Here is a 24,218-nt window from a genome sequence, read left to right as displayed (position 1 = left end):
GATCGTTGGTGAGACCTTTCAAGACAACCTTGAACGGCTTGGCGTTCTTGGTGTCATATGTAAAAAATTTGTACATCTTGTCAGTTAAATACTGAACAAGACGATCACGACCCTTTACTGAGTCGGCTAATAAGCGGCATTCACCTCTACGGCCAATTTGATAGGTAACTTTAACGTCAGAAACAAACGTTGAAAGTTCCTTTTTGAATATATTAAATTCAGAAGAAATAGTTACCACAATAGGTGGAACTTTCTCCTTTTTTAAAGATTTTATATTTTGTATAGTTTCATTATTAATAACTTCCATTTCACCAGCTTCTTGCTCAGGCAAAATATCAAAAGGATTGTCACTACACACACTCGAAGTGTCAGAAAGAGATGCCTCTCTTTTCCTCCCCGCAGCGATGCGAGGTTTCTTTTCCCGTCCAGCCATTTCAGGTGATACGAAAAAAGTTAAAACAAATGTTAAATTCAAAAGTAGGTAGTCTTGAGAAAGACTGATGGGAAATAACTTTCAGGTAGTCTTTAAAAGACACACTGACAAAACACAAACTTTGAAGCTATAGGCAGTCAAAGACCAGTCCACAAGCAACCGAAAAAACGTCTGATCTGTAGGACAGTTCAAGACGCACTGACAAATACAACAATTGTTTCCTGTAGTACGTGACGAGTCTTGTATAGCTTTTGGAGTTAAATTGAAATATGTACCCGATTCTGATTCTGACAGTGTCTTCGTAAGAATGATAGCGTCAGTTGGAGGTGTTGCCGAATGCATTCCTCAGATCTTTTCACATTCTCCAGCAGGAAAACTATTGAAAATGGTGATTGTCTATAGCTCTTACGGTCTCTGTTATATGATGTTTCTTTCAAAACTTGGAAAAAGATGTTTTGTTGAAAAATAAAAAAAATTGAGGGCCCCGCAGACCCAAAATGTTGGATTGTTTAGTTTCGTCCCAAAACAGGTCATTTAATTTATTTTGTAGTGAATCGGAGAGGGTCGTTGCGTTTACCTGGTCACTTGGTATGAAATGATCCATTTTCGATAATCATACCGGCCACCATGCTTGGTATTTTCCTTAATATGTGAGAAGAACAGAGTGAATATTCACCGTTTACTTCTTGTCCAGTATGAGAGCTGCGTGTGGCGATTTTTCGCACTACACTTAGTTTTCAGTTTTGTGCTGTGTCTCTGTTGCTCGCAGAGAAACTAACACACTTGCTACTTACACCACAGCTGAGCGAAAGAAAAGTGGTGAGACTTCAGAGAGAATACACAGAAGAACGCTGCGGAGTACACCGCTGAGATCAATTCGCATGAATTCGAAGAGCAAACATGCGTGATGGGCGATTGGATTTATTTTTTCAGTTTCGAGATGCAAAGCTATCAACACAATACACTTTCCTACCTAAATTTTTTCCTCTTTTGATATTTACCATCAGGGGGGTCTATCTGTCAAACATCGTGTAACCAACATATTTGGCAACATGGCGTCTGTTTGTTTTTGTTTTCGATCTTTTTTTCTTATTATTGTTTATTGTTACAAACGACATAGACCAACAAACGCCATGGACCAGAGTAGATCTGCGATAACGCACACATATATGAAATTTGACAGCAGTGAATCCGCTCCGAAATTTACTTAAGAGACACACAGTAGAAGCACTGCAGTGAGCTCTGCTGTGTAGTTATTTAGCATATCCTTTCGTATAAGAAAGATCACACCCGTTCATTATCTCTCTGGAGAAATATTTCAGATTCTACAGCGTTGTTTTTTGCGAGCTCCTCAGATACAAACGATTCGCTGCTCTCTACAAGCAAGTGCGTTGCTTTGCTCAACAGTGTGAGAGTAACTGTTTGCGCAGTGAATGATAATCTCATACACGGTAGTGTTTCTTCGAGGAGAAAAGACAAGCCTGCTTGCCATAATCATAATTGACTGGGCGATATGTTTGGGAAACAGCACGATTGTTTCGTTTTTCTATCGCCGGCATCCGTAGACCCCTCTAATAGCGGTACTGCATCTCTGACCTGGTATACCAGTCCGTCTGTCATTTTGATCTCGATGAAAAATGACCAGCACTTCCAACGCACTAGCGATAAATCACCGTAGATGATTAGGATGACTTGCTTCAGTCCTGATCCACAGTGGTAAAAGTGGAGGTCGTTCCGGCTTCTTACGGAACCCAAACGTACGATGGCTGTTTCACCAAGTCTCTCTACGATCTTACTACTTGTTTTAATCCGTAAAGGGACTTACTGAACCGGCACTCTAGGCCATACGTCTCGCTGAACTCCTTCGGTATAAGTTTTCTCGGGAAGATTGCCATCAAGGAAAGCTGTCTTAACGTCTATTTGATACACGGCCCATCTCTCATAAATCGCCAGAACCAGGACCAGTGTTCATCCGAGCGAATGGAGAATACCTTTCACTTTAGTCAGACCCATGCTTGTGGCGGAAGCCCCTGACAACCAATCTATGCCATGACGGTTTCGACTAGGCCGCCCCTCGGGTTGGTTATCCAGATCCCTGTCCAGCAAATTTTTTGAATCCTCGAGACAACTCGAAAACAGTTCATCTTCGCCTTCTTCACCCCAGTCATCCTCCGATCCACTTGCGGACTCACCCTCGATTTAATCTTAATCTTCACTATTGTCAATTTCAAGTCTACTACATTAAGGCGGGGGCCCAGCGACGCCTGGGTTCGAAACCCAACGCCGGCATAGGTGTCGATGGTTGTGGGGTGACGTGATCCACTCACAACCAACCCAACTGGTCTAGATTCAATTCTAGCCGACACCGGGAGATTTTCTGAGGCGAAAAATCTCTGGGATCACGCCTTCCATCGCATGAGGAAGTAAAGCCGTTGGCGCCGGTCCGTTAATTAACGGGTTGTGAGTTAGGGTCCTGGGTGGAGTCGCCTCCCTGGGCGTCGGTGATTCGCCTCAGAAAATCTCCCGGTTCTTCTAGTGATAAGCTGCCTTTGTACGGTAGTGGACAGCATCAGCAGTAGATACATTAGCCAGAACTTCCTGCAATGAAAAGTTGCCTCATTTTGACAACACACTAAAGTTTTGGAATGCCGGCATTCAAAATATACGAGCCGTCGAGTTTTCAATGTGAAAACAGCTTTCCACTATGTTATCAGGAAAATGTCTGTCAGTGAAAGCGCAAACATGCAATCAGTATGATATCCGATATTAAATTGAACAACAAATTGTTCTTCTAAGGACAAATTAAATATAGGGTTAATTACCTATTTGCTCGAAAAATAGTGCATAGTTTGGATTTTGTTTTAAGCGTGTAGCACCTTTTTTATTGCATAAATGTAGTAATTTTCCGAAAGTTCAGTTATTCAACAACAACAACAACAAAACACGTTTCTCATGCGAAAAAACAATTATTTGGGGAGTAATGGATGCTTCCGCGAAACGCTTTTTTAGCACAGTTTACGTTAGCGACGCATCAGATCAACTGAAATCAAACAACTCATATTATTTCGTTAGTTTAGAAGTGTGGCGGGTATCTAAACGATCGTTTTTATAAGTATTTTGTTTTCAGTGCAAATGGGAGCGTTTTGCCCGAAAAAACATGTTTTGAGCGCTGAAAATTGCAATAAATTTTTTTTTAGACAAAGTTAAACTTCGTATATCAAAAAACGATCGTTTGTAAAAATGTTTCCAAGATGTTGTACTTTAAGATCATGCAAGAAAAAAAATTCCGATTTTTTGGAAACTAAAAAGGTATATAACCCCTTAAGGAGTTAACTTAACATCTTCAGGTAACAGCTATAAATGTATTAACGATCATAGCTATTTACCTATTGATCGATTGTAAAATTTTGCTAATGGCAGATAATTTGACTGCTTGGCACATTAAGTAAATAATTCCCAAAACAAAATGCCAGTGGAGCTCTAATAAGTGAAAAGACGGCCAATGGACCGAGCATTTTCACCACAAGAATACAACATCGTAAGCAACGGAAACAAACGCGCCAGGAGGTTGCGTGCCACAAATGCCACAGAATGCTGCGGAAGTGGGTGGTTTGCTGAGTATGCCAGATGAAAGTCGTCATTAAATTATTGACGACAGGTTACCGAGCCCTGAAGAAAATGGATTTTCCGCTTTAAGATGTGGATGGATAATGGTTGGGCAATTAATCGAGTTACAATGGAACAACTCGGACAGAGGACTTGTTTTGATACAACCCCAAAGTTAAATGTAATGAATTCACCTCATAAAATTAAACGCTGTGTTTCGCATAGCTTAGCTAAAAGGTCACCTTTCCCGGCACAGCGGCATGAAGTTTTGTTTTTATCCAAAGTGAATATGAAAAGGGACTATAAATTTTGCATTTTACTGCTCCGATGACGACAATGGTAGTAGATAAAGTGTATATCATTATTCGGTGTAAGCACGCACGCGGGGCTGATACAATCTTTGAATAAATCGTTTAATGATTTGAACAACCAACTGGTTGATAACCAATGTACGAACCAATCAAAATATTGTTGAAATAGTTGTGTTGTTGCCGTAAATGCCTGTTGTTGTTGCCTATAAATTTCAGCTGTTCAAAAAATCTCAACCGTAAAGGTAAATTATAACTTACTAATCGAATGTTTAATCGGTGTGTCATCATAAATTTGTAAAAAAAAGTTTGATTGACCGTTCGAACGTAATAGTTCTTAAAATAAGTTTCCATTTTAGTACAACACCTGGATTTTTCGGTTTCAAGATGTCTGGAAATAACACAGACCAAATTTCAGATCACCAGAAAGTGTGACAAAAAGTTGGCAGTATTTGAAATGCAAAAGAAAAGAGCGTTGTGAATTGAAGAATGCTGGAATTACTCCGATTAGGTCTCTCCTGGCAAAAAACTCACATGACATCAATTCGTTAATGTACGTGAAAAAGCTTGAATAGAGGGAACTATGAATGGCAACCATTGTCAGCAAGAGGAATGTAGCTCAGTCAAATCAAAGAGCTGTCGAAAGCAGCAACCGCATACCTCTCCGAGATTAAATTGATGTTTACTCAGCATCTGTGCGAAGTATAAGAATGTACATTTACAGCAAACGTACTATGGGAAATTCCGAATACAGAATTCTGCACCACACAGAATGTTGATTAAGGTTACCCCATTGAGCGGAATTCCCACCGTTTTTTTTGCGTTGTAGATGCGAAGAGCCGGTTTGATACTAGTAGAGTAATAGCGGCGTGAATGTTCGATAAGTTCAGAGAATTTGCTTGTAATCTGATTCATATGAAGCGAGAAGATGAAGCGAACCAAGTGAACCATAGAAATAAGTAATTCATAAAACATTAAAGTGTATACCTACATTTAATGTAAAGTTTAACATCACTGAAACATCATCCTGCATAGATTCTAAGCGGAATCTTCTCAATTACAGTGCAAAATCATACAAATATTATTGCGACATTTGTTTCGTTCTTTTAATCTTTCAATAGAGAACTAAGCAGAAATACAAAAAACGGAAGAATTCGGCGTAATTTAGCCTTTCCGACAGGCCGAATACATTTTAACTAATTTTGTTTTTTTACAAAGTGTTTCACGAACACTTTAAGATGGTTATCGAAATTCATGGTATTAATCGAAATTGATACTAACGAACGTATGCATTTCTTTGGGTGTTTTCTCCTAATTATTTTTTTTTCCTATGGCTCAAAAATCTCTACAACTCGTTCCAAGTTAGGTACTATTTTTATTAGTGCTGGGACTATCCGGATATCCGACCTCGCTGTAAACATCAACTGAGCTATTTACAACCTGGGAGAGAGAAATAAAACGCAAAGTTTTGAGTGTCATAAACAACAGGATGAGCTGCCACCGATTGTTTCTTTGAACCGGACAAAAAAAAGCGTTATTAAAATCAATAAAATAATTATTTGAAACATCTGATGTGAATCTCAAAACCTTTAAAAGTCACTTTTTGTTCCTCAATAAAAGAACTAAATAACTGACTTTCAATTCGATAGATTCAGAAAACATTGTATACCAGTTGTAATGTAAACATGAAAAAACCGAATATTCTTTTCAATTTAATTTTTATATCACATCGAACCGAATTACATGAGATAGAATTACGATGTGGTTCAGATGAGATAATAATGGTTCAATTTGATTGTCTCCAAAAAATACCTGTTACCTGAATAAGAATAAATTTGGATTGAATGATCGCAGTTGAGTAAAATACTCTCTCTTCTATTCCTAGCCTGAATATTGTCTATGCCTAAAACTTACTGTAGTATCGGTCTCTAACCGCGGTTGAGCTCAAAAATTAATTCAAAGTACACTCACCCAAGTTTGCAGTACCAAAGTTGTTTTGCTCATCTGCATCTTGATTTCTGAGAAAGTTGAATATTTTTTTCGCAGGTCCTAGATCGAAACTGAAGATAAGTCACTGGGGGGCAAAATACGGATGAGAAAAAGTCATTTTATTTATCCTTTCGGCGACAGGTAAAACACTTTCTAGTCCCCCTTCTGTAGGTATACAATCTCATTCGGCATGGTTCAATTAAATATCGACTGATATTTTATCAAAGCAATAACCAAAACAATTCAGATTAGTAACTTTAAGTTTTAGACTGGTAGTTTATAACACTGATTATTACCATCTGGAGTTAGAATTTATTTTTGTAGTCGTGATTTAATAAAAATTTGATAACTTTCAGAGAATTCTGTGCAATTGAAATGATTCAAAACCTATTACGTGCACCAATTGCATGCTTGTCTAATCTCGGTATTTTTACTTATTTTCTATCTCGTTTAGGTTCGATTCCTAGTGCACCGGAAAACATTACCATTACGTTCCTCACGCCAACCTCGGTTCGCGTTTCATGGCAGACCTCGATGGATCCACACACGATGCCAGTTGACAAATACGACGTTACTTATAAACCGACTGATGCCAGGTAATCCTCGAGCTTCCGGGCAGAAACGACAGTTCATACAGTGGCAGTGACGCTTTCCATCCCGCCTGTTTGCGCTCCGTTATGCTGTCATGTTACACCATGTTACGTCTTTTGCAACTGTTTTTTGGTGTATGAGTGTGCATTGGGCATGTATTGTTAATGCTGACAGTTTTACTGAGCATGCTAGTTTTTATGTTAATTTATAAAACATCACAATGCTGGAAAGCTTTGATTTTTCTTGCTATTTTTCAATCTTGCAATTGCAACTGAATTGTACCATTACAAAACACAACGTAGGAGAATAACGTTCAAGAATGTTCTAAATAGATAATATATGGCTTGTTGCAATGTTGATAACCGGATTTCTATGCTATTTTTTTGTAATATTTCATAATAGAAATAAAAGGTTTCGTTTTCTACATATGATCTACAATTACAACAAAATGCTACGAGAACAAAGTAAAAGATTTAGAACAAATTTAATTTGATTTCAACACATTTTTTAATATATCCTGAAAACAGATTATTTCTGTGTACAAATGAGATTTCAGAACTCCGGGATAGCTAAGCCGTTACGCTCCATATTCGACCCAAACAAAACCATGACTCATTATAATTAAATTTTCATTCAAACATTTAGTGGGAGCTCTCGCTCTGTCCACGTTGTATGTTGTGTCATTATTGAGACGCTACTACGTTTAGCTACAGTTCATAAACAATAATTGACCCATCAGTACAGTAGTATTCCATGATAACTTTGCCATACTCTGACCATAGCCGATATAACAATCGATTTCTCATTAGCGATTAAAAAACAGTTCGATAAACGAATGAAATGTGGATGCAAAAACCTATATAGTAACTCTAAATAATACACAATATTAAACACACATACACACGCAAGCTGTGATCGTTATACTGATATACTCTTATATATAGGGGTGAGCGGGGTAAGACCGCCCCCTTAAGCAATTCTGTTTATAGAAAAAAAAAGTTGCGGCTGCAATTTCATTTTTTCTCCGCTAAGAGGTTCTTCTATTCAATACCCGCATTTAAAAAATAAGAACTGAAATATTTTTGTTTATTTTCCAGCTTTTTTTTTAATTTTAAAAATTCATTGAAAATGTGCAGATCTTTTTTATGCGGGGTAAGCCCGCCCACCAGCGGGGTAAGATCGCCCACCATTTTTTGAGTATTAACAATATTTTTAGAGCCGAAACGGTTGATTTTATCGGTATAGTGTCTCTGACGAAGTTGTAGATGGTATTTTTTTTTGCTTTTTAAATAAAATATACACTGTGAAAAATCTGAAAAAAAAATTTTTTTCGAAGTTTTAACTTATTTTGTTTTTTGATTATTCAAGTTCAAATCAATGTTCCGGTAACCTTTTTTGATTTTCAAAATAAATAGATTTTTCAGAATTGGGGGTTTTCAAGTTATTGAATTCATAATAAACCTATCTTTAAGCTAAATATTTAAACTCATTAAACCTGTCTGTATGATTCTTTTGAAGACTTATTATGTATAGAAAAATACTTATAATTATTATTTCTTTTATTGATATTTTCAATTTTTTTATGCTCTTTTTTTTGAAGAACAAAATTACCAACGACTCTATACACCAAACAAACCGTCCAAAAAAAATTTCTTCACAAAATTTGAGCTATAAATATTTCTATTACTCCATGATCCAACAACCATAAAATTTAAGCTCACCTTCTGTAGATTTTACAGGCAAAACCATGTTTTTTTTTTAAATAAATTTGAAAAAAAAAATATTTTCAATTCTATTTTATATGTTTTCTTTAAATTTTTTTAGAGTGTGTACTTTTTTCGGAAGTAGAAAACTACTATTTTCAATTCTGCCGGAGACGTCATACCAATCAAACAAACCGTCCTGGCTCTGAAAATTATTTTTGTTCATTAACACCATTTTCACACAGGTTTACTTTTTTCAAAAATAGGTTTAGAAAAGCTTCAACCAAATCGAAAATGGTCGATGTCTTATGTGGCTTGAAGTTGCTTTACTGATCCTGTAAATATTCCCTTTGTAGTGTCGAGGCATTTGGGTCTTAAAGTGAAACAACAAGCAGTTGTATACGTGGCGGTTTTACCCCTTGTATAGTGGGCGACTTTATCCCCAGTGGAACATGTTCATATTCGATCGAAAAAGTAGTCAAAATTACAAGATTACTCACGGTCTTCGATATTTTCGAAAAAAGATAGATTCAGGCAAGCGATTAAACGTATATTCACGAACAAAATAATAGATTTTTAGACTGAAAAACCTTAAGTCCCGTTGCCGCAAAACAATAGCGCATTGACTGGTTGCCAGCTGAAAGGTTGTTTTTGATTATTTCTGCGACCGTTCGCGCACTATCAAAACAGAAAAACGTGCAAAATGTTATGTAATTATACTGTAATAGACACGTTAAAGAAATTTTTCAATTATTTTATAACTTGGTAGGAAAACTACGGTGGGCGGTCTTACCCCGCAGGGCGGTCTTACCCTTTTACCCCTACTGAGTTTGAAATGGATTGAGCGAAAGGTAAACAATAACCATGGTAAGAGTTTATTGAATATATTTAACGAGTAGTAAATATCCGTCGTCCAATGCCATAGGACGTCTTCTGATATCTTCAGTCTGATCAGAACTTTTTCGTACATGTAGGAGAGGAAAATTTCTCCCTTTGAAACACATCCATTGGAAACAATACGAGATACGTATTAAGTGCACACTCAATGATGATTTCAAAATTAGTTTCTGTGATGGAAACTGATTTGTTTTCATTTTGGATTCTGATTCTTTCTGTGTGGGCGATGAACTCAACTGCCAACATTTTACGATCAATTGAAGCCAATTATTTGACTGTCTGTGGCTTTGATAGGCATGGATAATGGTTGCTTTCAATGCACCGAGTTTATTAACAAATCAAATTAAATAAAATGTCATCCTTACGTTTTCTATTGAATGCTATGGATGGACAAACTTGAGTTTTGTGCATAGCAAAGCAATTCTCTCTCAGTCTGCGTCTATTCAGCGGAGCAACTTAACCCTTCCCCGCTCATAAGGTTTATCATTAAAATTAATAGCTTCACGAGAAAATTAAAGCTGAACACTTTGTAGACTAACTAATATTACTGTCAACTGTAGTATTTTGAAGAACATGCCCAGTGATGCTCTGAGGCAGCATATAAAAGTTTATGGACTAATCGTAAGCACAACAAACTATTTTATGTCAAGATATGATGAATATAATTTTTGGTGCTTTAGAGTCACCATGACCGGGAAAGGGTTAATTTGCACGGATTTCTGTTAGCTTTAAACAGTTTGACAGCACCTGCGTCGGAAGCGATCGATCGAACAGTAAATTTATGGCAAATCAAAACCAAATTTCATTATACCTTCAATTAATTCGGTAGCTCTCTTTTTTCGTATCTACCGCTATCTACCAATTGCGAAATTTAACGTGCACTACCCGCAGGCTGATGGACTTAAAAAGCATGTCTGTTGGTTCTGGCATAATGATTTTCCTACCATAACTTTGATTTCGTAGAGTTGTATGCCCATGTTCGCATGGAATTTGCAACGGAACTAATTTTACCGAATGTCTGGTGAAATTCATGGACGCAAAAAAAACTTTCTGTTGATGTAGCGGTTAGCTAACTGAATGAAGCATTCCGTATGAGAAATAATACAAAAAGTAACTATTTTTTCTACAATTTTGGTTATAACTGTCGAATTAAACTTCCGATACTACTATGAATAGATGTAATTAAAGATCATCTACTGAATCAAACTTTCAGAATGCAAAAAAAAACCGCCCAAGACAGTAAATTACGAAAGTCATTTACGCAGCTAACATTATTAAATTGAGTCGGATAAACGGTTATCAAGAAAATCGACTTACGATATACCGTGCTGCATTAAATTTCTAACACTTAAGCTATGATGTAACTTCTTGCACTAGAAAATCAACGAAAAATGAATCTCTCATCGATCTTGAAGATTCAGTATGTTAGATATTTTATTGTTGTTGCAATTAAGTGCTATTTGCATAGACTTAAACACGTTTTGTACATGATAACACGGAGAATTTAGAAATCGGCTTTGATCCGAAATCCGAATACTTCAACGTAATCGCTAAAAGATAGATAGGCAGACCATCTGAATACTGACTTTCACTTTTCTCAAAGCCTGCTGATTCCCTGTAAGCGACCCTACAGCAAAGAGCTATACATCACTGGGTGAAGGAAATTCCAAGGAACGAAATGGTATACAATAATCACTCTTTTTATCACACTAGCTGTAATAATTCGAAATTTATTGTAAAGTGTTCGAAGTTTGAATCAAAACGGTATATGATTTTCATATTTACACAAATAAATAAAAAAATTAACACGAACGTAATGAAAAACAAAAGGGGTTGTATGCAAAAACTACATATGGTTGTTTGATACATTACTTTTATTGTTGTATTCGAGAGTGATCAATCACAATAACTTTTATTCGAAACTGATGAAAAAACTCAATGATAATAATGTTCCTGGAATATAGGTTTTTAAATAGTTTATTTGACACGACACGATACAATTTATGTTTAACTGAGCCAAGTACATGTTTATTAAATAGTGTTCAATAAAAGTTATTGACATTGAGAAGATAGTCTATCGTTATCTTAGCGTATATCATTCAAAGAATTTGCGATTACTCCCGAATGCAACAATGCAAGTGTTGAACGAACCGCTACTGCTGCTATCCCCTGCTGCTTAGTTAAATCCGTCCTAGTGGCCATCAACTAATAAACTGATTGGTTCGAGCAGAAGCAGGCTCTTAGAGTGCATTTCCGGTTTATTAGGTATAAAATTCTGTCGACCGTGTTAGGATAAGCAAGCATAAAGCGATTATTTGCTGGAATCATCGTGTTTTTGACGTGGGACTACGTCTTTGTTTTCTGTACTGGAATGCATTCTGTAAAAAAGGGAAATGAAACTGACAAATGTTGCGTCAGATTTAAAACGATAATAACAGCATACCCACATGATGGATAACAATAACCAATATGTTGTTGAATAGATAAAATGTAGAACAATTTTGTAATACGCTAGTTATCACTATTATTTAATTGCTCAGCGCCGAAAATTGATAAAAAGTTTCAAGAACAAGTTTACCAATCACATGCGAGCATTCCTAGCACAGACAACATGAATAGACACCATCACCTCTGACATTCTCTTTATCAATATCAGAACAAAAATTGACAGAGTTTACCCGTCCCAATAGGTCAATTTATGTTTGCTTCCATGAATTTAGAATAATTTTATGTCTTGAAGGTAAAGGTTTTTCGAAAAATTTGAAACAACCCTTTTTTTTTACAATTTCGCAATATACGCATGTTATATTAGCTGTCCTCGTAATACAGTGAATTTAAATGTTAGCAAAAGAAAAAAACTTGGCGATCAAAAAACAAAAATGAATCTTTTTGAACTTTAACTTCGTTGTAACTGTTGATTGCTACGATTTTTGCTGGAACTTATTGATTATTTTGTTCAACATAGCTTCTTGCGTTTTCCTATTAATGAACCTATGTGAGAGCTTCGATATTACTATGAAAGTAAGATCCATAAAATAAATTTAATTTAATCAGAGTTAAATATCACAAAATCAATCATTGTGATAACATAAGTATTATTGAGTTTGGTTTTTGAGGAAATAGAGTTAATACTGATTTAGACACACTACGAGAAATTCTTAGTAAAAAATATACTACAGGCACAACATCGCCTAATGTAAACGAAATTCTTTCAAGTATTGTTAAATATATTTCTAAAAATATAAGGAAAGGCTGAGAATAAAAATACGTGAGTCACTGAGCAAACTAATTGATTCTGTCTGCGGGATCTGTAACTTATGTAACAAAAATCACTCTAATTACAGTGTTTAGTCCCACGCCACCATTCCATACAACCCTAGGGCTTATACCTTGTAGTATTTTCCTAATATATAGGTCTTTTGTTTTTCAAAAATTAGATCACGTTTCTTTGTTAAGTTCAATTCGTACAAAATAAAGAAAAATATTGACTCAAGCTTCCTTTTTAGTAAATGCGAATTTCGGGATCTTTCTCTTGACTCATTCCCTCATATTTTGTACTGCCTTCTTGATCACGCTCGCCGGAGAACGCCAATTAACCTTGAACTTCATCTCGTTGACAACTGTCTTTTGTGTCCTCTTGAGGTTCCGCTTGACGATAGCCCGTAGTATTTTTTTACCTAGCTTTGGTGTGTCGGGATCTCTGGTATGTTGGGAGGATTCATGTCCTTTGGCACCACCTGGACGTTGTTCGCGGCATACCGGTATACCATAGTCTTGATGCCAAAACAGAACGGAACAACTGTGTTTCTTGAGGAAAGGCAACAGACGTTTTTACAGGCACTCTACACATAACGACACAGATGGCCTTTCACACGAGATACATCTTTGCAAACTTTAACAGATTATAGTTATATAGAATCTCTGCCACCTTTCCTCTTCCAGTTGCCGTATAATATTCCTGTCTAGGAAGTCTGCCTTGACGTAAGTTTCATCATCCTGTACCACGCAATCAAACTTCGTCAGCAACTTCACGTACAGCTTTCACGATCGTTGTCTGGCCAACTTGTTTTGCTTATCGTCACGATTTGAAGTCGACCTTTTTGTGAGTCGAGAGTCCGGTTCGTGTTTTAGCTCGATTCACAGTTGTAGAAGGCACTCCCAGCTTGTTTACGACATTTCAGATAGAAAGGTTTGGATTCTACTTGAAACTGCTGGCCACTGCTTTTGTGGTTTTCACGGCTTTCGGATTTCGATTTTTCTCCGATCCAGTCTTCCTGGTTGCCGACAAACGTTCTCCTAACACTTTCATTACATTGGTGGCGGTTGATGTTGGTTAAATATCAACCTAGTTTTTCGCCAATTAATTACTGATAATATTTTCATGATAAAGCAAGTATGTAGAAAATTGTTATCTTTTGGTATGAATTATCACACTATTGAAAAATGTCTAACCTTTTGAAAGGTTGAATTCGTCCAAAGAAGTCCAAAAATAATTAGTAAACACCCAATACGATACTTTATTCTGTAACTGAGATGCGAAGAGACCATTTTGAAATCCAAGATGGCTTCGCCAGATTCCTGGAAAACAGCAGAAAATAGTCCAATATCACCTCATTTTATATTATCCGAAATCGTACTTGGCTATAAAGCTGGTGTACTTGGTAACGGCTCTCGTTTCATTGGAGATGGCGTGCATGGTCAGCTCCACTGCCGTGATATGACATTGTGACGTACATCCATTCGATCAGTTTTTCAATGCGGCCCAAAAACGAACGGGTCACTTGTCACTTTTCTAGTCTAGTCTAGTCTACACTAACACAGCCCAGGATCATGGAAAATGATATCCAACATTTTTTTCAAATGATTTCCATACATTTTTCTTGTTAACGGCCAGGCCACCTGTGTAGCACAATATGATACAATAAAATCTAAGAACGGGGACAATCCGTACCAATCGATCCGAATGTAATAAGTAATATAATTCGTTGGGGGTGACAAAGCTATGAAAGTACACTCCTTTGTGCATAAAAACCCCATATTCGAAAAAATGGCATTTACGTCACTTTTTTATCCCACGGCAGTCTAGCAATGAGTAGGTGGCAGTTCTAAATTCCCAGGAAGGTATTGTCAGAATCTAACTCATGCTAGGGTCTCGCTCGTGTCTTGCACATAACCCTTCTGTAATTTTTCCCTAAGAGAATCCAATCGCAGGAAAACTTCTGATTGGTTGAGGTTCAAAGGTCGTGAATCTGACGAAAAATGGAGGAGCTATAAGCGCTCAATGGTTGATCATTTTTTCCGCGGTTGTGAAAATGATTTAAATTTTCTACCCGTACCAACCTGTAAAATGCAGTCCCGCCAGAAGCGACTCTAGTGTAGTTAATTAAGCCTCGTAATTTTGTGTGATCGAAATTGATGCCCACTAGCAGGTAGATAGACATGAACGGTATACAGCAGAGCTTGGTGCATCATCACATCAACTGTCGCAGTAGCTGGTATGGCACAATACCCCTCCAGCATAAAAAAAATCACAGGAGGGTTGTGTGCAAAGCCACGACCGCAAGGTTGAAGTAGAATACTTTTACACAGCTCTACTTACGACTGTACATTAACCTACGGCCGGGCGAATCGGTTCGCGCCGCTTTTCGCGTTTAGCCTGGCAGAGGCCTAATGCGCACGGCCAACACAATAGAAAGGTGTTTTCACATTGAAAATTAGACACGGCTTTACTGGAGTAAGTGTTGGCAAATGCATCAACCGCTAATACCGCCGCTATCGTACGAAAGTCAGCCTGGCAAAGGCCTGAGACGTGGTGACCAACCACAGGGCAAGTGATTTGTTTAATTTGAAGGCAACCACAGGCGCAACCCGCTGCTATGGTCTGTTACTGCTGAGTGCCGATATCTGCTGTTACTGCTGTCAACGTTGTGGACGGTTCATCCAGTTCACCTTCCGACTAATGAATGTAGCTAGTTTTCCCAGAAACACTCTTTTATAGCCGAAGAGTGCTACGTAATAGGCCACGCCTTTCAGTTCAGGTTTACCATTTCCGGTACCATTGCGGTTTGTAACATCAAGCGATTTCGTTTGCTCGCTGTTGCGTGTTGCATCATGTTGCAACTTGGCAGCTGGGAGACGACGAAATTCTGTTTATGCTGATTGATTGAATCGACTTCATATTAGCTCTGCATAGTCGGACTAACTGCTTTTGTGAATGCGTTCTAACAGGGCAGTTTATTATTCAATGTCGGTTATGCTGATCGCAGCCTTTACGCTTCCCCTACAGCGGGGGGTTTACTAAATTAAGTGAAAATTAGACAACTACAAAAGAATTTGATTGCATCCCGAACAGAATGTCTGCTTGTGTTGATGCCAGAAAATTATTAACCTTCAATCATTTTTTTATGTGCCTTAAAAAAAGCATTTTGCGGTACAAAATCGGTTACTGATTACAACTTTTGAGCTGCCCTAACATTGGGGGAATTAAGATACACGGACAACATGTATTGTGGAAGCTATTTTACATTCAGTAAATTCGACGGGTGCGACAGATTTAAATTGCTAGGATGCAACACAGAATGCTTGCTTGCGTTGACAAAAATTATTAACTTTCAATGACTCGTTTATTTGCCTTGAAAAAGGCATTTTGATGTTCAAAATTGGATTTCCTGATGGCAATATTCATGCTGCCCCAACACGGGGGGAATAATAGGTGTCTGGCGACACACGCTGAGAAAAACCGCGCTACTCCTGAGACGTAGTGACCAACCACAGGGCTAGTGCTGCTGCTAAGGAAGGACGACTGCTGTTGTCGCTGTCTAGAACTATTATGAGCGGCTCCGGTTGAAACAGGCTCTTATATAGACCAAATAGCATGTTTTCAATTGCAAGGTATATGATCCTGTCGACCGTACTTGGGAAGCAAGCATATAACGACCAATCAGAGGTCGAATTTTTCGTTTTGACAAGGCTTGACTATTTTCAATAGTACAATAGTGTGAATAATAAAATTACAACTATCTTATTTTGGGAAGAATCTTAGAAGATTTTCCAATCGGTTGCTGCAAGAACGAAGGAAATCCATCGAATACTAACCGATTTATTAGCATTTTAAATTGGACATATTTTTCACTTTTTTCGGTTTTAGATTTTCATTTCACATCCCTATGTAGCCGAACTTCCTGAGAGAAGTATTCTACTTCAAAAAAATAGTAAAAATAAACAAAAATATTTTATCAAAGAGTAACGTAAGTTTTTTTTATCATTAATTATAACCTCTTTTTCATATTGATAGTTAGTTTTAAATGTTTTACAGACTGGAAAACTGCCGTTTTGTGTCATTGAACATATAATTTCAAGCAATTTAATTTGAATTTAACGTACAACTTAATGTCAGTACTCGCGCGGAAACTAAATCAAGCCCAATTTTATCATCAAATTATACTCCGACAGTAAATAATAACAATTTTCAATTTGCCAAACTTGCGTTTAAAGCAGTTCACCTTTCTCCATACTTTTACTTTCTGATATGGTAAAGTGATAAAAGTCAAGGTACTTGAATATTCTTATCCATAATCCTAGGCGCAGGAAGTCAACAAGCAATGCTAAAATATCTCATTACATGCTTGGTATTCCATCACTTGCCCACCCAGCAAACTGAAAGCTCATCACTCGTCGAGCCAAGTGGGGAACAAAGTGAAAAAGTTTCTTAATACCTGAATTCATTTAAATTACAATTTTATTTCACGCAACACAGCACTTCTCTGTGCCGCTGGGAACGGTCTTTTTTCCTTACGCAATAATGCCCAGAGCTTTCATTTTTCAGATTACCGTACCCATGGATGCTAACGCTGCTGCTCGAGCCATAACTACTGATCATTTTTAGGAAGACGGGTTAAGCTAGCCAATATTTTTGTTCTTTTCAAGCTCGTTACAGAATACCAGCAGTCTATGATACGGGGTTGGATATGGTGTGAAAATAATTTTCAGTTTTACTATACGGAACAAGTTGATTGTCCCGTCATTGACATGAAAAACGAGTCAAGCTTTATAATTGACAACAAGTATAATCACAAATGTACGCTTTAAACCCTTTATTATTTGAGGGTCTATCAGAGACAATTTAAAGTTTGTGGTTTTTTGTACCTTGCTGTGATGTACAAAAACATTTTTTTGTAAACTGTGTTTACACCAACAACTAAATGATTTTAACACATACGACCACAATAACACCTGTTTTGGGCATGCATTTCAGAACGCAGACGTGGTTTGATTTTATTCATGGACATCCATTTTAAAAAAACAATTCTGTACCGTGGCGAGGGAACAGGGAATTGGTAGTTTAAAACTTTTCCACTCGGAACCCTCGAAGGCAGAAAAAATACTTTTGATGAAAGCGTTGAAAAATAACTGAACAGCAGCTAATTAAATTGTATGTTAAAACATTGCAAAGTTTCATGAAATAGCGTTCACTATAGAAATTTAGTTAACAGAGTGTCGCTTTTTGCTCACCTCATGGAGACAGTAACTATTTCTGTACGGTTTCGTTTGAAAATATACACTGTATAAAACTGAAATAAATCAAATTTTTTACTTTTACAAAATTTAAACTTTTTCGTTTTTTTTTCAAGTTTTAAGTTCCCACAAACAATAAATGAGCTTGGAATTACACTCTTTTTCCTTTTAATGCTATTTTAAAATAAGTGAACATCAACAAACAACAGAATCATTGACTAAATTGTTTCATGCCGTGTTTTGCATGTTTACACTGATATGAAACTTTTTAATGAACCCTCTTCGCGCGAAAAGAAATTAGTTTTTAGCTCGGAAAATTACGTTTTAAGTCTTATTTCTCATTAATTACATACATACGGTGATATGGCACACCCGCAAGGATTGTTACTTGTAGATTACATTTACTGTGTACACTGGGGTCGTTTTTTACGCGGGTTTTTCTCATGCATATTTTTAAACGAGATATTTTTACAATAACGCGGATTATTTTTACTTGATTCGGGAAATTATTTGTACGCGGTATCAAATAAGTTTAGTATAAGTACATCTATTTTAATCTTTAAAATGCGGTACATCCAACCGCGTAGAAAGCGACCCCAGTGTACTTAAGCCTTTTCAATTACTGGTATAGAAACCCTTTGAGTTTTCGTGATGATACACAAATAAATGTTCTATAATTATATATATAATAAATACATATAATAAATGTTCTTATAATTTTTATAATATTTGGCACTATTTGAACTAGCAACAACCATCAAAAACTTTCACTGTTTCTAGGAAAGATATTATAACTACTCAAATAAAACTAAACGCTGGAAAAATAATTTTACTAAATCGTTAACAGGTGGAGGGTTTTAATATTACCCATAATTTGTTAACAGAAGGAGAGCGTTAATGAATAATAAGATAGGTAAATTATTTGAACGGCTCATGTTACAAAAAATCTAAAACAAGTAAACTTAGATATTGACATGACATGATTGATATGTATGATTCAAAGGACAAAATTTATACAGTCAGTGCTCATAGTTTTGAAAAAATGCAATGATATGTCATTGAAGTGATTAAAAAAAATCCTAGCCACATACTTTAGACATTTTAAACAGTTTTGTTGTTGGCAGCTTCCTTATTTAGCTAAAACACTAATCGAAATAAAGGCAATGCAATACGGGAAAAAAACTCATAGAAGTCATTATTTTAGGAAACCACGCTTGAGGTTTTACAACAGCGAATGACTCATCACATCGTGATAAACTTAACAAGCTGCGGGCACGACAACTCACGCGCATGTTATGTAAAACCATTGTACTAAACAAATTAAGACTACGCACTCCTCGATTGTTTGATTATCATTTAATTCACTCATTTCTACAAATTTCCTAAACTTTTGGATCAAGCCGTATCGTCGGGGCAATCGTTCCACCAACAGACGGAAGCAAGATTACAGTGGTACAGTTCTTCTTTAATTGGCTATGTACAGAACAACCGCAGGACCGGACTTTTCATTTGCCACAAAAAACAGTGGCGAAAAGCAAAAGGTGCAAAACCACGGATCATATTCGCGGTACTCAAAGAGCACAAATATTTCTGCCGGTTTTGTGGAGCCACAAATGACCGTCCTTAGCATGAACGAGAATAGCAAATTTATGTACAAGGCACATTCGGGCCCTTCAAACCGCAAAAGTGCCTTCATTCACGTAACCGAACGAGTTATCGCAGGTTTGCAGAGTGAACAGAATTTGCTACCGACAGGCACCAATTGTAACTCATAACTAAAATGGTTCAAAACAGCGCCAGGTGGATGTCAGTAACTGCACCAAAGCATAAAATTTGGAAGTTACTATCGGCAAGATTTTTTTGTTCGGCTCAACTTTTTTGAATCAGTCTAATCACGATGCCCATGCCCCTACTAACGGGCGCCATGCAAAGCCAAAACAAAACGGCTGTATGCGTCCAATAGCATTGCCAAACTCATTTATTACATTGCAAAGGACGCCCGACACGGCTTCGACACAAATTATTCATAGCGGAAGGGACGTTGATTTTTTCGCTAGCAAACGACGACGCTAATGTGTGTAGCTGTGGCAGGTATTTTGATGAGCAGAGATAGGGATTTGGACCGTTCTTGCTAGGTCAGTGCATCACAAGAATGCGCGCTCCCAGCAGTTTTTATTTATTTTGTGAATTTGTAAGTTAGGCTGATACAAATTTCGAATTCTTTTTATGTCCAAGGTTATCAAACTTAGCAAAGGGGGTGTCAAAAAATAAATAACACCGAGACGAAAAAAAAAGAAATATCTTTGATAAAAGTTTGTGTGCAAGTTATGACGTTTGTAGTAACTTGCACTCAAATAAATGTTGAAAAATAACACTTTATTATTATTATCTATTTCGCTTGCCTTTTGACGACACTCTCTCTGTCACTGGACTTGTTCATTGCTAAATTGATCATTAATGCTGTCGGAAAACAAATAAAATGAATGAAACGGTATGAGCTTTTTTTTCTTCCCCTTCCAATATTCTAGATTTTTAAAGGGGGGGGGGGGGGGGGGGTAGTGACATAAAATGAAAATAAAATTTGTAACGGCCTTAAGACTCATTAACATGAACTTTATGTTTTTGATACTCATCTAAATACATCTGAATACAAAAATTATTCTGCATGATGATCAAAAGATTTTTTTGCAATGAATGACTTAGAATTCTTGAAAAAACTAATTGTTGCCGGTTTAACTTCCATGTTCTGCGCGTTATGAAATAAACTTAATCAAATCGAAATTGCGTACGTTAATCAGGGAATGTGGGACTGTTTTATCAATAGATGTAAGTTTTTATCATTATATGAACTCCAGCATTATCGAAAAAAGCTATAAGCACAACCTTTTCCCCTACATTGTTCTATAGTGACCGTAGCTCGTTAGATGCCACCGACATTGGAAAGGTTGTGTTACATCGAATGTTAGGATGTGTTTTTGTTATTGCAAACTTGTTGGATGCATGTAGAATCCCAAACAAATTACAACTTTATTCAATCTGCCCAAAAACTTGAGCTTGGTTTTCATTTCATTTTTTATTGGCATTCTTAATTGACGAATATCCTACATGCACATTTTCCAATTTTATGCTTTTTCTGATTTAAAATTTGAACATATCAGGTGTTATGTTACTCGAAACAAATGATGAAACTTGATAACTTCCGCAAATCCGAAACCTTGCTTATGCACATTTATTAGACTGAATGAGGGCTCAGGGTTCAGAACTGATCAGCATTCAGGAAATAATACCCAAACAACCCAGCATTACACAGCCGACCGTGATTCCTGGTATTTGAATCAATAGCGGTTCCGCTGTGAATGACCAAAAACATTAATCATAATCAAGCGAATCCAGATATGGCCTGCTGATTGAATTTTATGATTCCATGTCGGCCAAACCTATACTGACATTATAGGACTTACGTATTACCACGGTAGCGAAAACAAAAACAAAGGTATATCCAGATGATGTTCTCTATCAAGGTTGGTAGGATTTTGAACCGATATTTTTTTTTTTTTTGAATGTGAAAACGGGTTGATCTTAAAGATAAAACATTGATGCACATAAAACCAGTTAGAACTATAAATTTGTTGACAAAATGCCGAACAAATCATACATCATCGTTCTAGGGTTTACCTACAAACGGCGAAATAACAAAGACCGAATCAATTAAACAATCGAATCACAAAGGATCGAGTTACACGAAAGGCTGAATTTTAAACGGCTGAATCAGCAATTTTCAACAATTTCCTGGAAATTTAATGATAACAATTTAAATAAAACAAAAATTAACCAGATCAGTTGTTTGCATGCGAGAGGCCGCTGATCCCGACGGTGGGTCGATCTTTAAACGCCACGGCGGGTTAGGGCCGCCTTGGTTGCTTTCTCTTCAATGACTTCATTAGCCTCCCTGACGTTGATAGAACAGATGCTCTATTCATATGCGGCACGACATGATTGTCGCTGCGCGTGAGCAAAAGTCGAACTAATTCATACACTGTTAATATGATGTATACTTAACAAACAAAATCAACTGACAACAAGGCCAAGACATGACTGCTGAAAGGTGAAACAATTTTTTCAGTACCCATGAGGACGAATGTACGGTGCTGCCATCCGAAAAATGATAAGAATGTGGACGAATGTTTAGTTCTCAAACATGAAACTTTCCGGAAGAATCAAGAATCTACAGCCAAGTATTCCACTTTTGCCAAGATTAATAAAGCAAAAATCGGGTGCCCTGGTGAACCTGACCATATGCACAATGGTTCTAAAACCTGGCTTGCGACATATCAAACTTTAAGTTTTGGTAGAATGAGACCTGAAAATAAATATAACCCCTCAATATAAACCCCCATTCTGACAGTCAATTTCACACTTTTCTTTCGTACTTTAAAGTGCAAAAAATATATCAATAGCATTAAGTGCAAAAAATGACAATATCATTTTGCATGTTATCTTATGCGTCAAGCTGACCAAACTGCTACACTAGTGTTCGACATCGGAACGAAAACGTTGGGTCCGCGTTCCGGTCCGGTCCGGTCCGGTAAAAAATCGGAACTAGCTCGTTCCGGTCCGATTTGGGTACGGTCCGATTGGCTTCGTTCCGGGTCCGGTCCGGAGTCCGGTCCGAAGTTCGGGAACAAAAGCTGCCAGTTTTTATTAAGAGCGTTATATTAGTGAAAAAATTATTATAAACACTATCATGCATGTTGAAAATGTTTGACTAAATCAATACAATACAAACTAAGTTTTGCAATTTGTTTTTCTATTTTTTTATTATATTTTTATTTTTCTTATTGAAAAATTTGGAGTGTAGTAACAAAAAAGGTTGGTTCTACAATTTTCCTAGTTTTGGAACATTTATTTAAGCCAACATTTTAGTAAAAGTAGCTGCCGGACTCTTTTCCTACTTAGTCTGTTTCTGCGTGATGTGACGCGGACCCGCCCGAAGAAAATTTGTCTCTTGCCATTAACGACAGGTTCGGAAATCTTTCAGAATTGTCCTAAATGATGAAAAGAAAATAAACAACACCATAAATGAAACAAAAATTATGTATATTGTAACTCATTTTTTACCAATTTAGCCGATGGCATTCACTAACAGGGTGGCCAGGAGATTTCCAATTTCAAATTCCCGGTTTTTTCTGGTTAGAAATTGATGTTTTTTCCGGTTTTAAATCGCATAAATATAAAAGTTCAACCACGTTTATTTATTGATAAAATAATGTTGTGAGAGAATCTTGTTTTTAATATCATTAATTCATTTCTTCGGCCAACATGTATTTGCTGTTGATTTTTCGACTTTTCACGGCTGAGTTTTGCATCATTTCACTCAGCTAAAATCAGGATATAATTTAGAATCAATTTGTGTTTCAGAATATTTTGACATAAATTTTTGATTTATTTTGAACCGTTCTTTGGAACAATTTTCTGTCATTTTAGACTTACGTAAATTAATTACTGGTTTAATTAAACTGTTTAACTAAAGCAATATTTGTAACTTTCTGCACTCTCTGGTTGAGATTTTCTGCGTTTTGTAGAACTGGTTTCTGCTTTTTCAAACCTTTAATATATATATTTTTACAAATTTGGAATTGAACTCAAAGTTGTTTTGGCTGCTGTTGAGCTTCGAAAACGACAAATCTTTGAAATCATTTTCTATCATTTCAAGCCTTGAGAAATTTCATTAATTGTTTTTAAGCTTTGTTACGGATTTTGGCCTTATTCAAAGTGCTTATTTAAAAATAAAATATAAAAATTCATTTTCCACTAATTCTAAATTGAATTTCAAATATGATTGTGGATTTTTTTTGTATTCAATTTGGAATCTTTTCTAGGGTTTCTTTTTCTGATTTCTCGTCAGACTAAAATTTAGTAATTTTTTTAGCTGAATTCCCAATTCTGAGTTCATTTCACTTTTAAGACCTAAACTTAAATTGAATTGACTTTAAATTTTTTTATTGAATTGACTTTATTTAATTTTTTTTTATTTTTTTTTTCATGTCTCCGACAACTTGGTCATAGTCATTTTAAATTGATGAGAGGAAACATTCTAGTTATTTTTCAGAGTTTTTAAAATAATTAGAACATATTATTTTGACCCCGAATCGACATAGTTTTTCGCCTTGCCTGAAT

At 36.5% G+C, this 24,218-nt stretch overlaps 1 protein-coding gene across 4 annotated transcripts in view; it reads left to right on the top strand.

The window, feature by feature from the left end:
- The window catches only part of LOC129725966 (uncharacterized), a 266,385-nt gene that overhangs the window by 90,509 nt on the left and 151,658 nt on the right, over positions 1–24,218 (top strand). For all 4 annotated transcript variants that reach the window (XM_055682454.1, XM_055682456.1, XM_055682455.1 and 1 more), the window contains exon 3: positions 6,791–6,932. In XM_055682454.1, coding sequence (XP_055538429.1) covers positions 6,791–6,932 — 142 coding nt within the window. The remainder of the gene's footprint in view (positions 1–6,790; positions 6,933–24,218) is intronic.

The sequence above is a fragment of the Wyeomyia smithii genome, chromosome 2 (assembly GCF_029784165.1).
Source record: "Wyeomyia smithii strain HCP4-BCI-WySm-NY-G18 chromosome 2, ASM2978416v1, whole genome shotgun sequence".
Taxonomy (NCBI): Eukaryota; Metazoa; Arthropoda; class Insecta; order Diptera; family Culicidae; genus Wyeomyia; species Wyeomyia smithii.
Note: the sequence above shows the minus strand (reverse complement) of the source record. Positions and strands in the feature narration are given on the sequence as shown.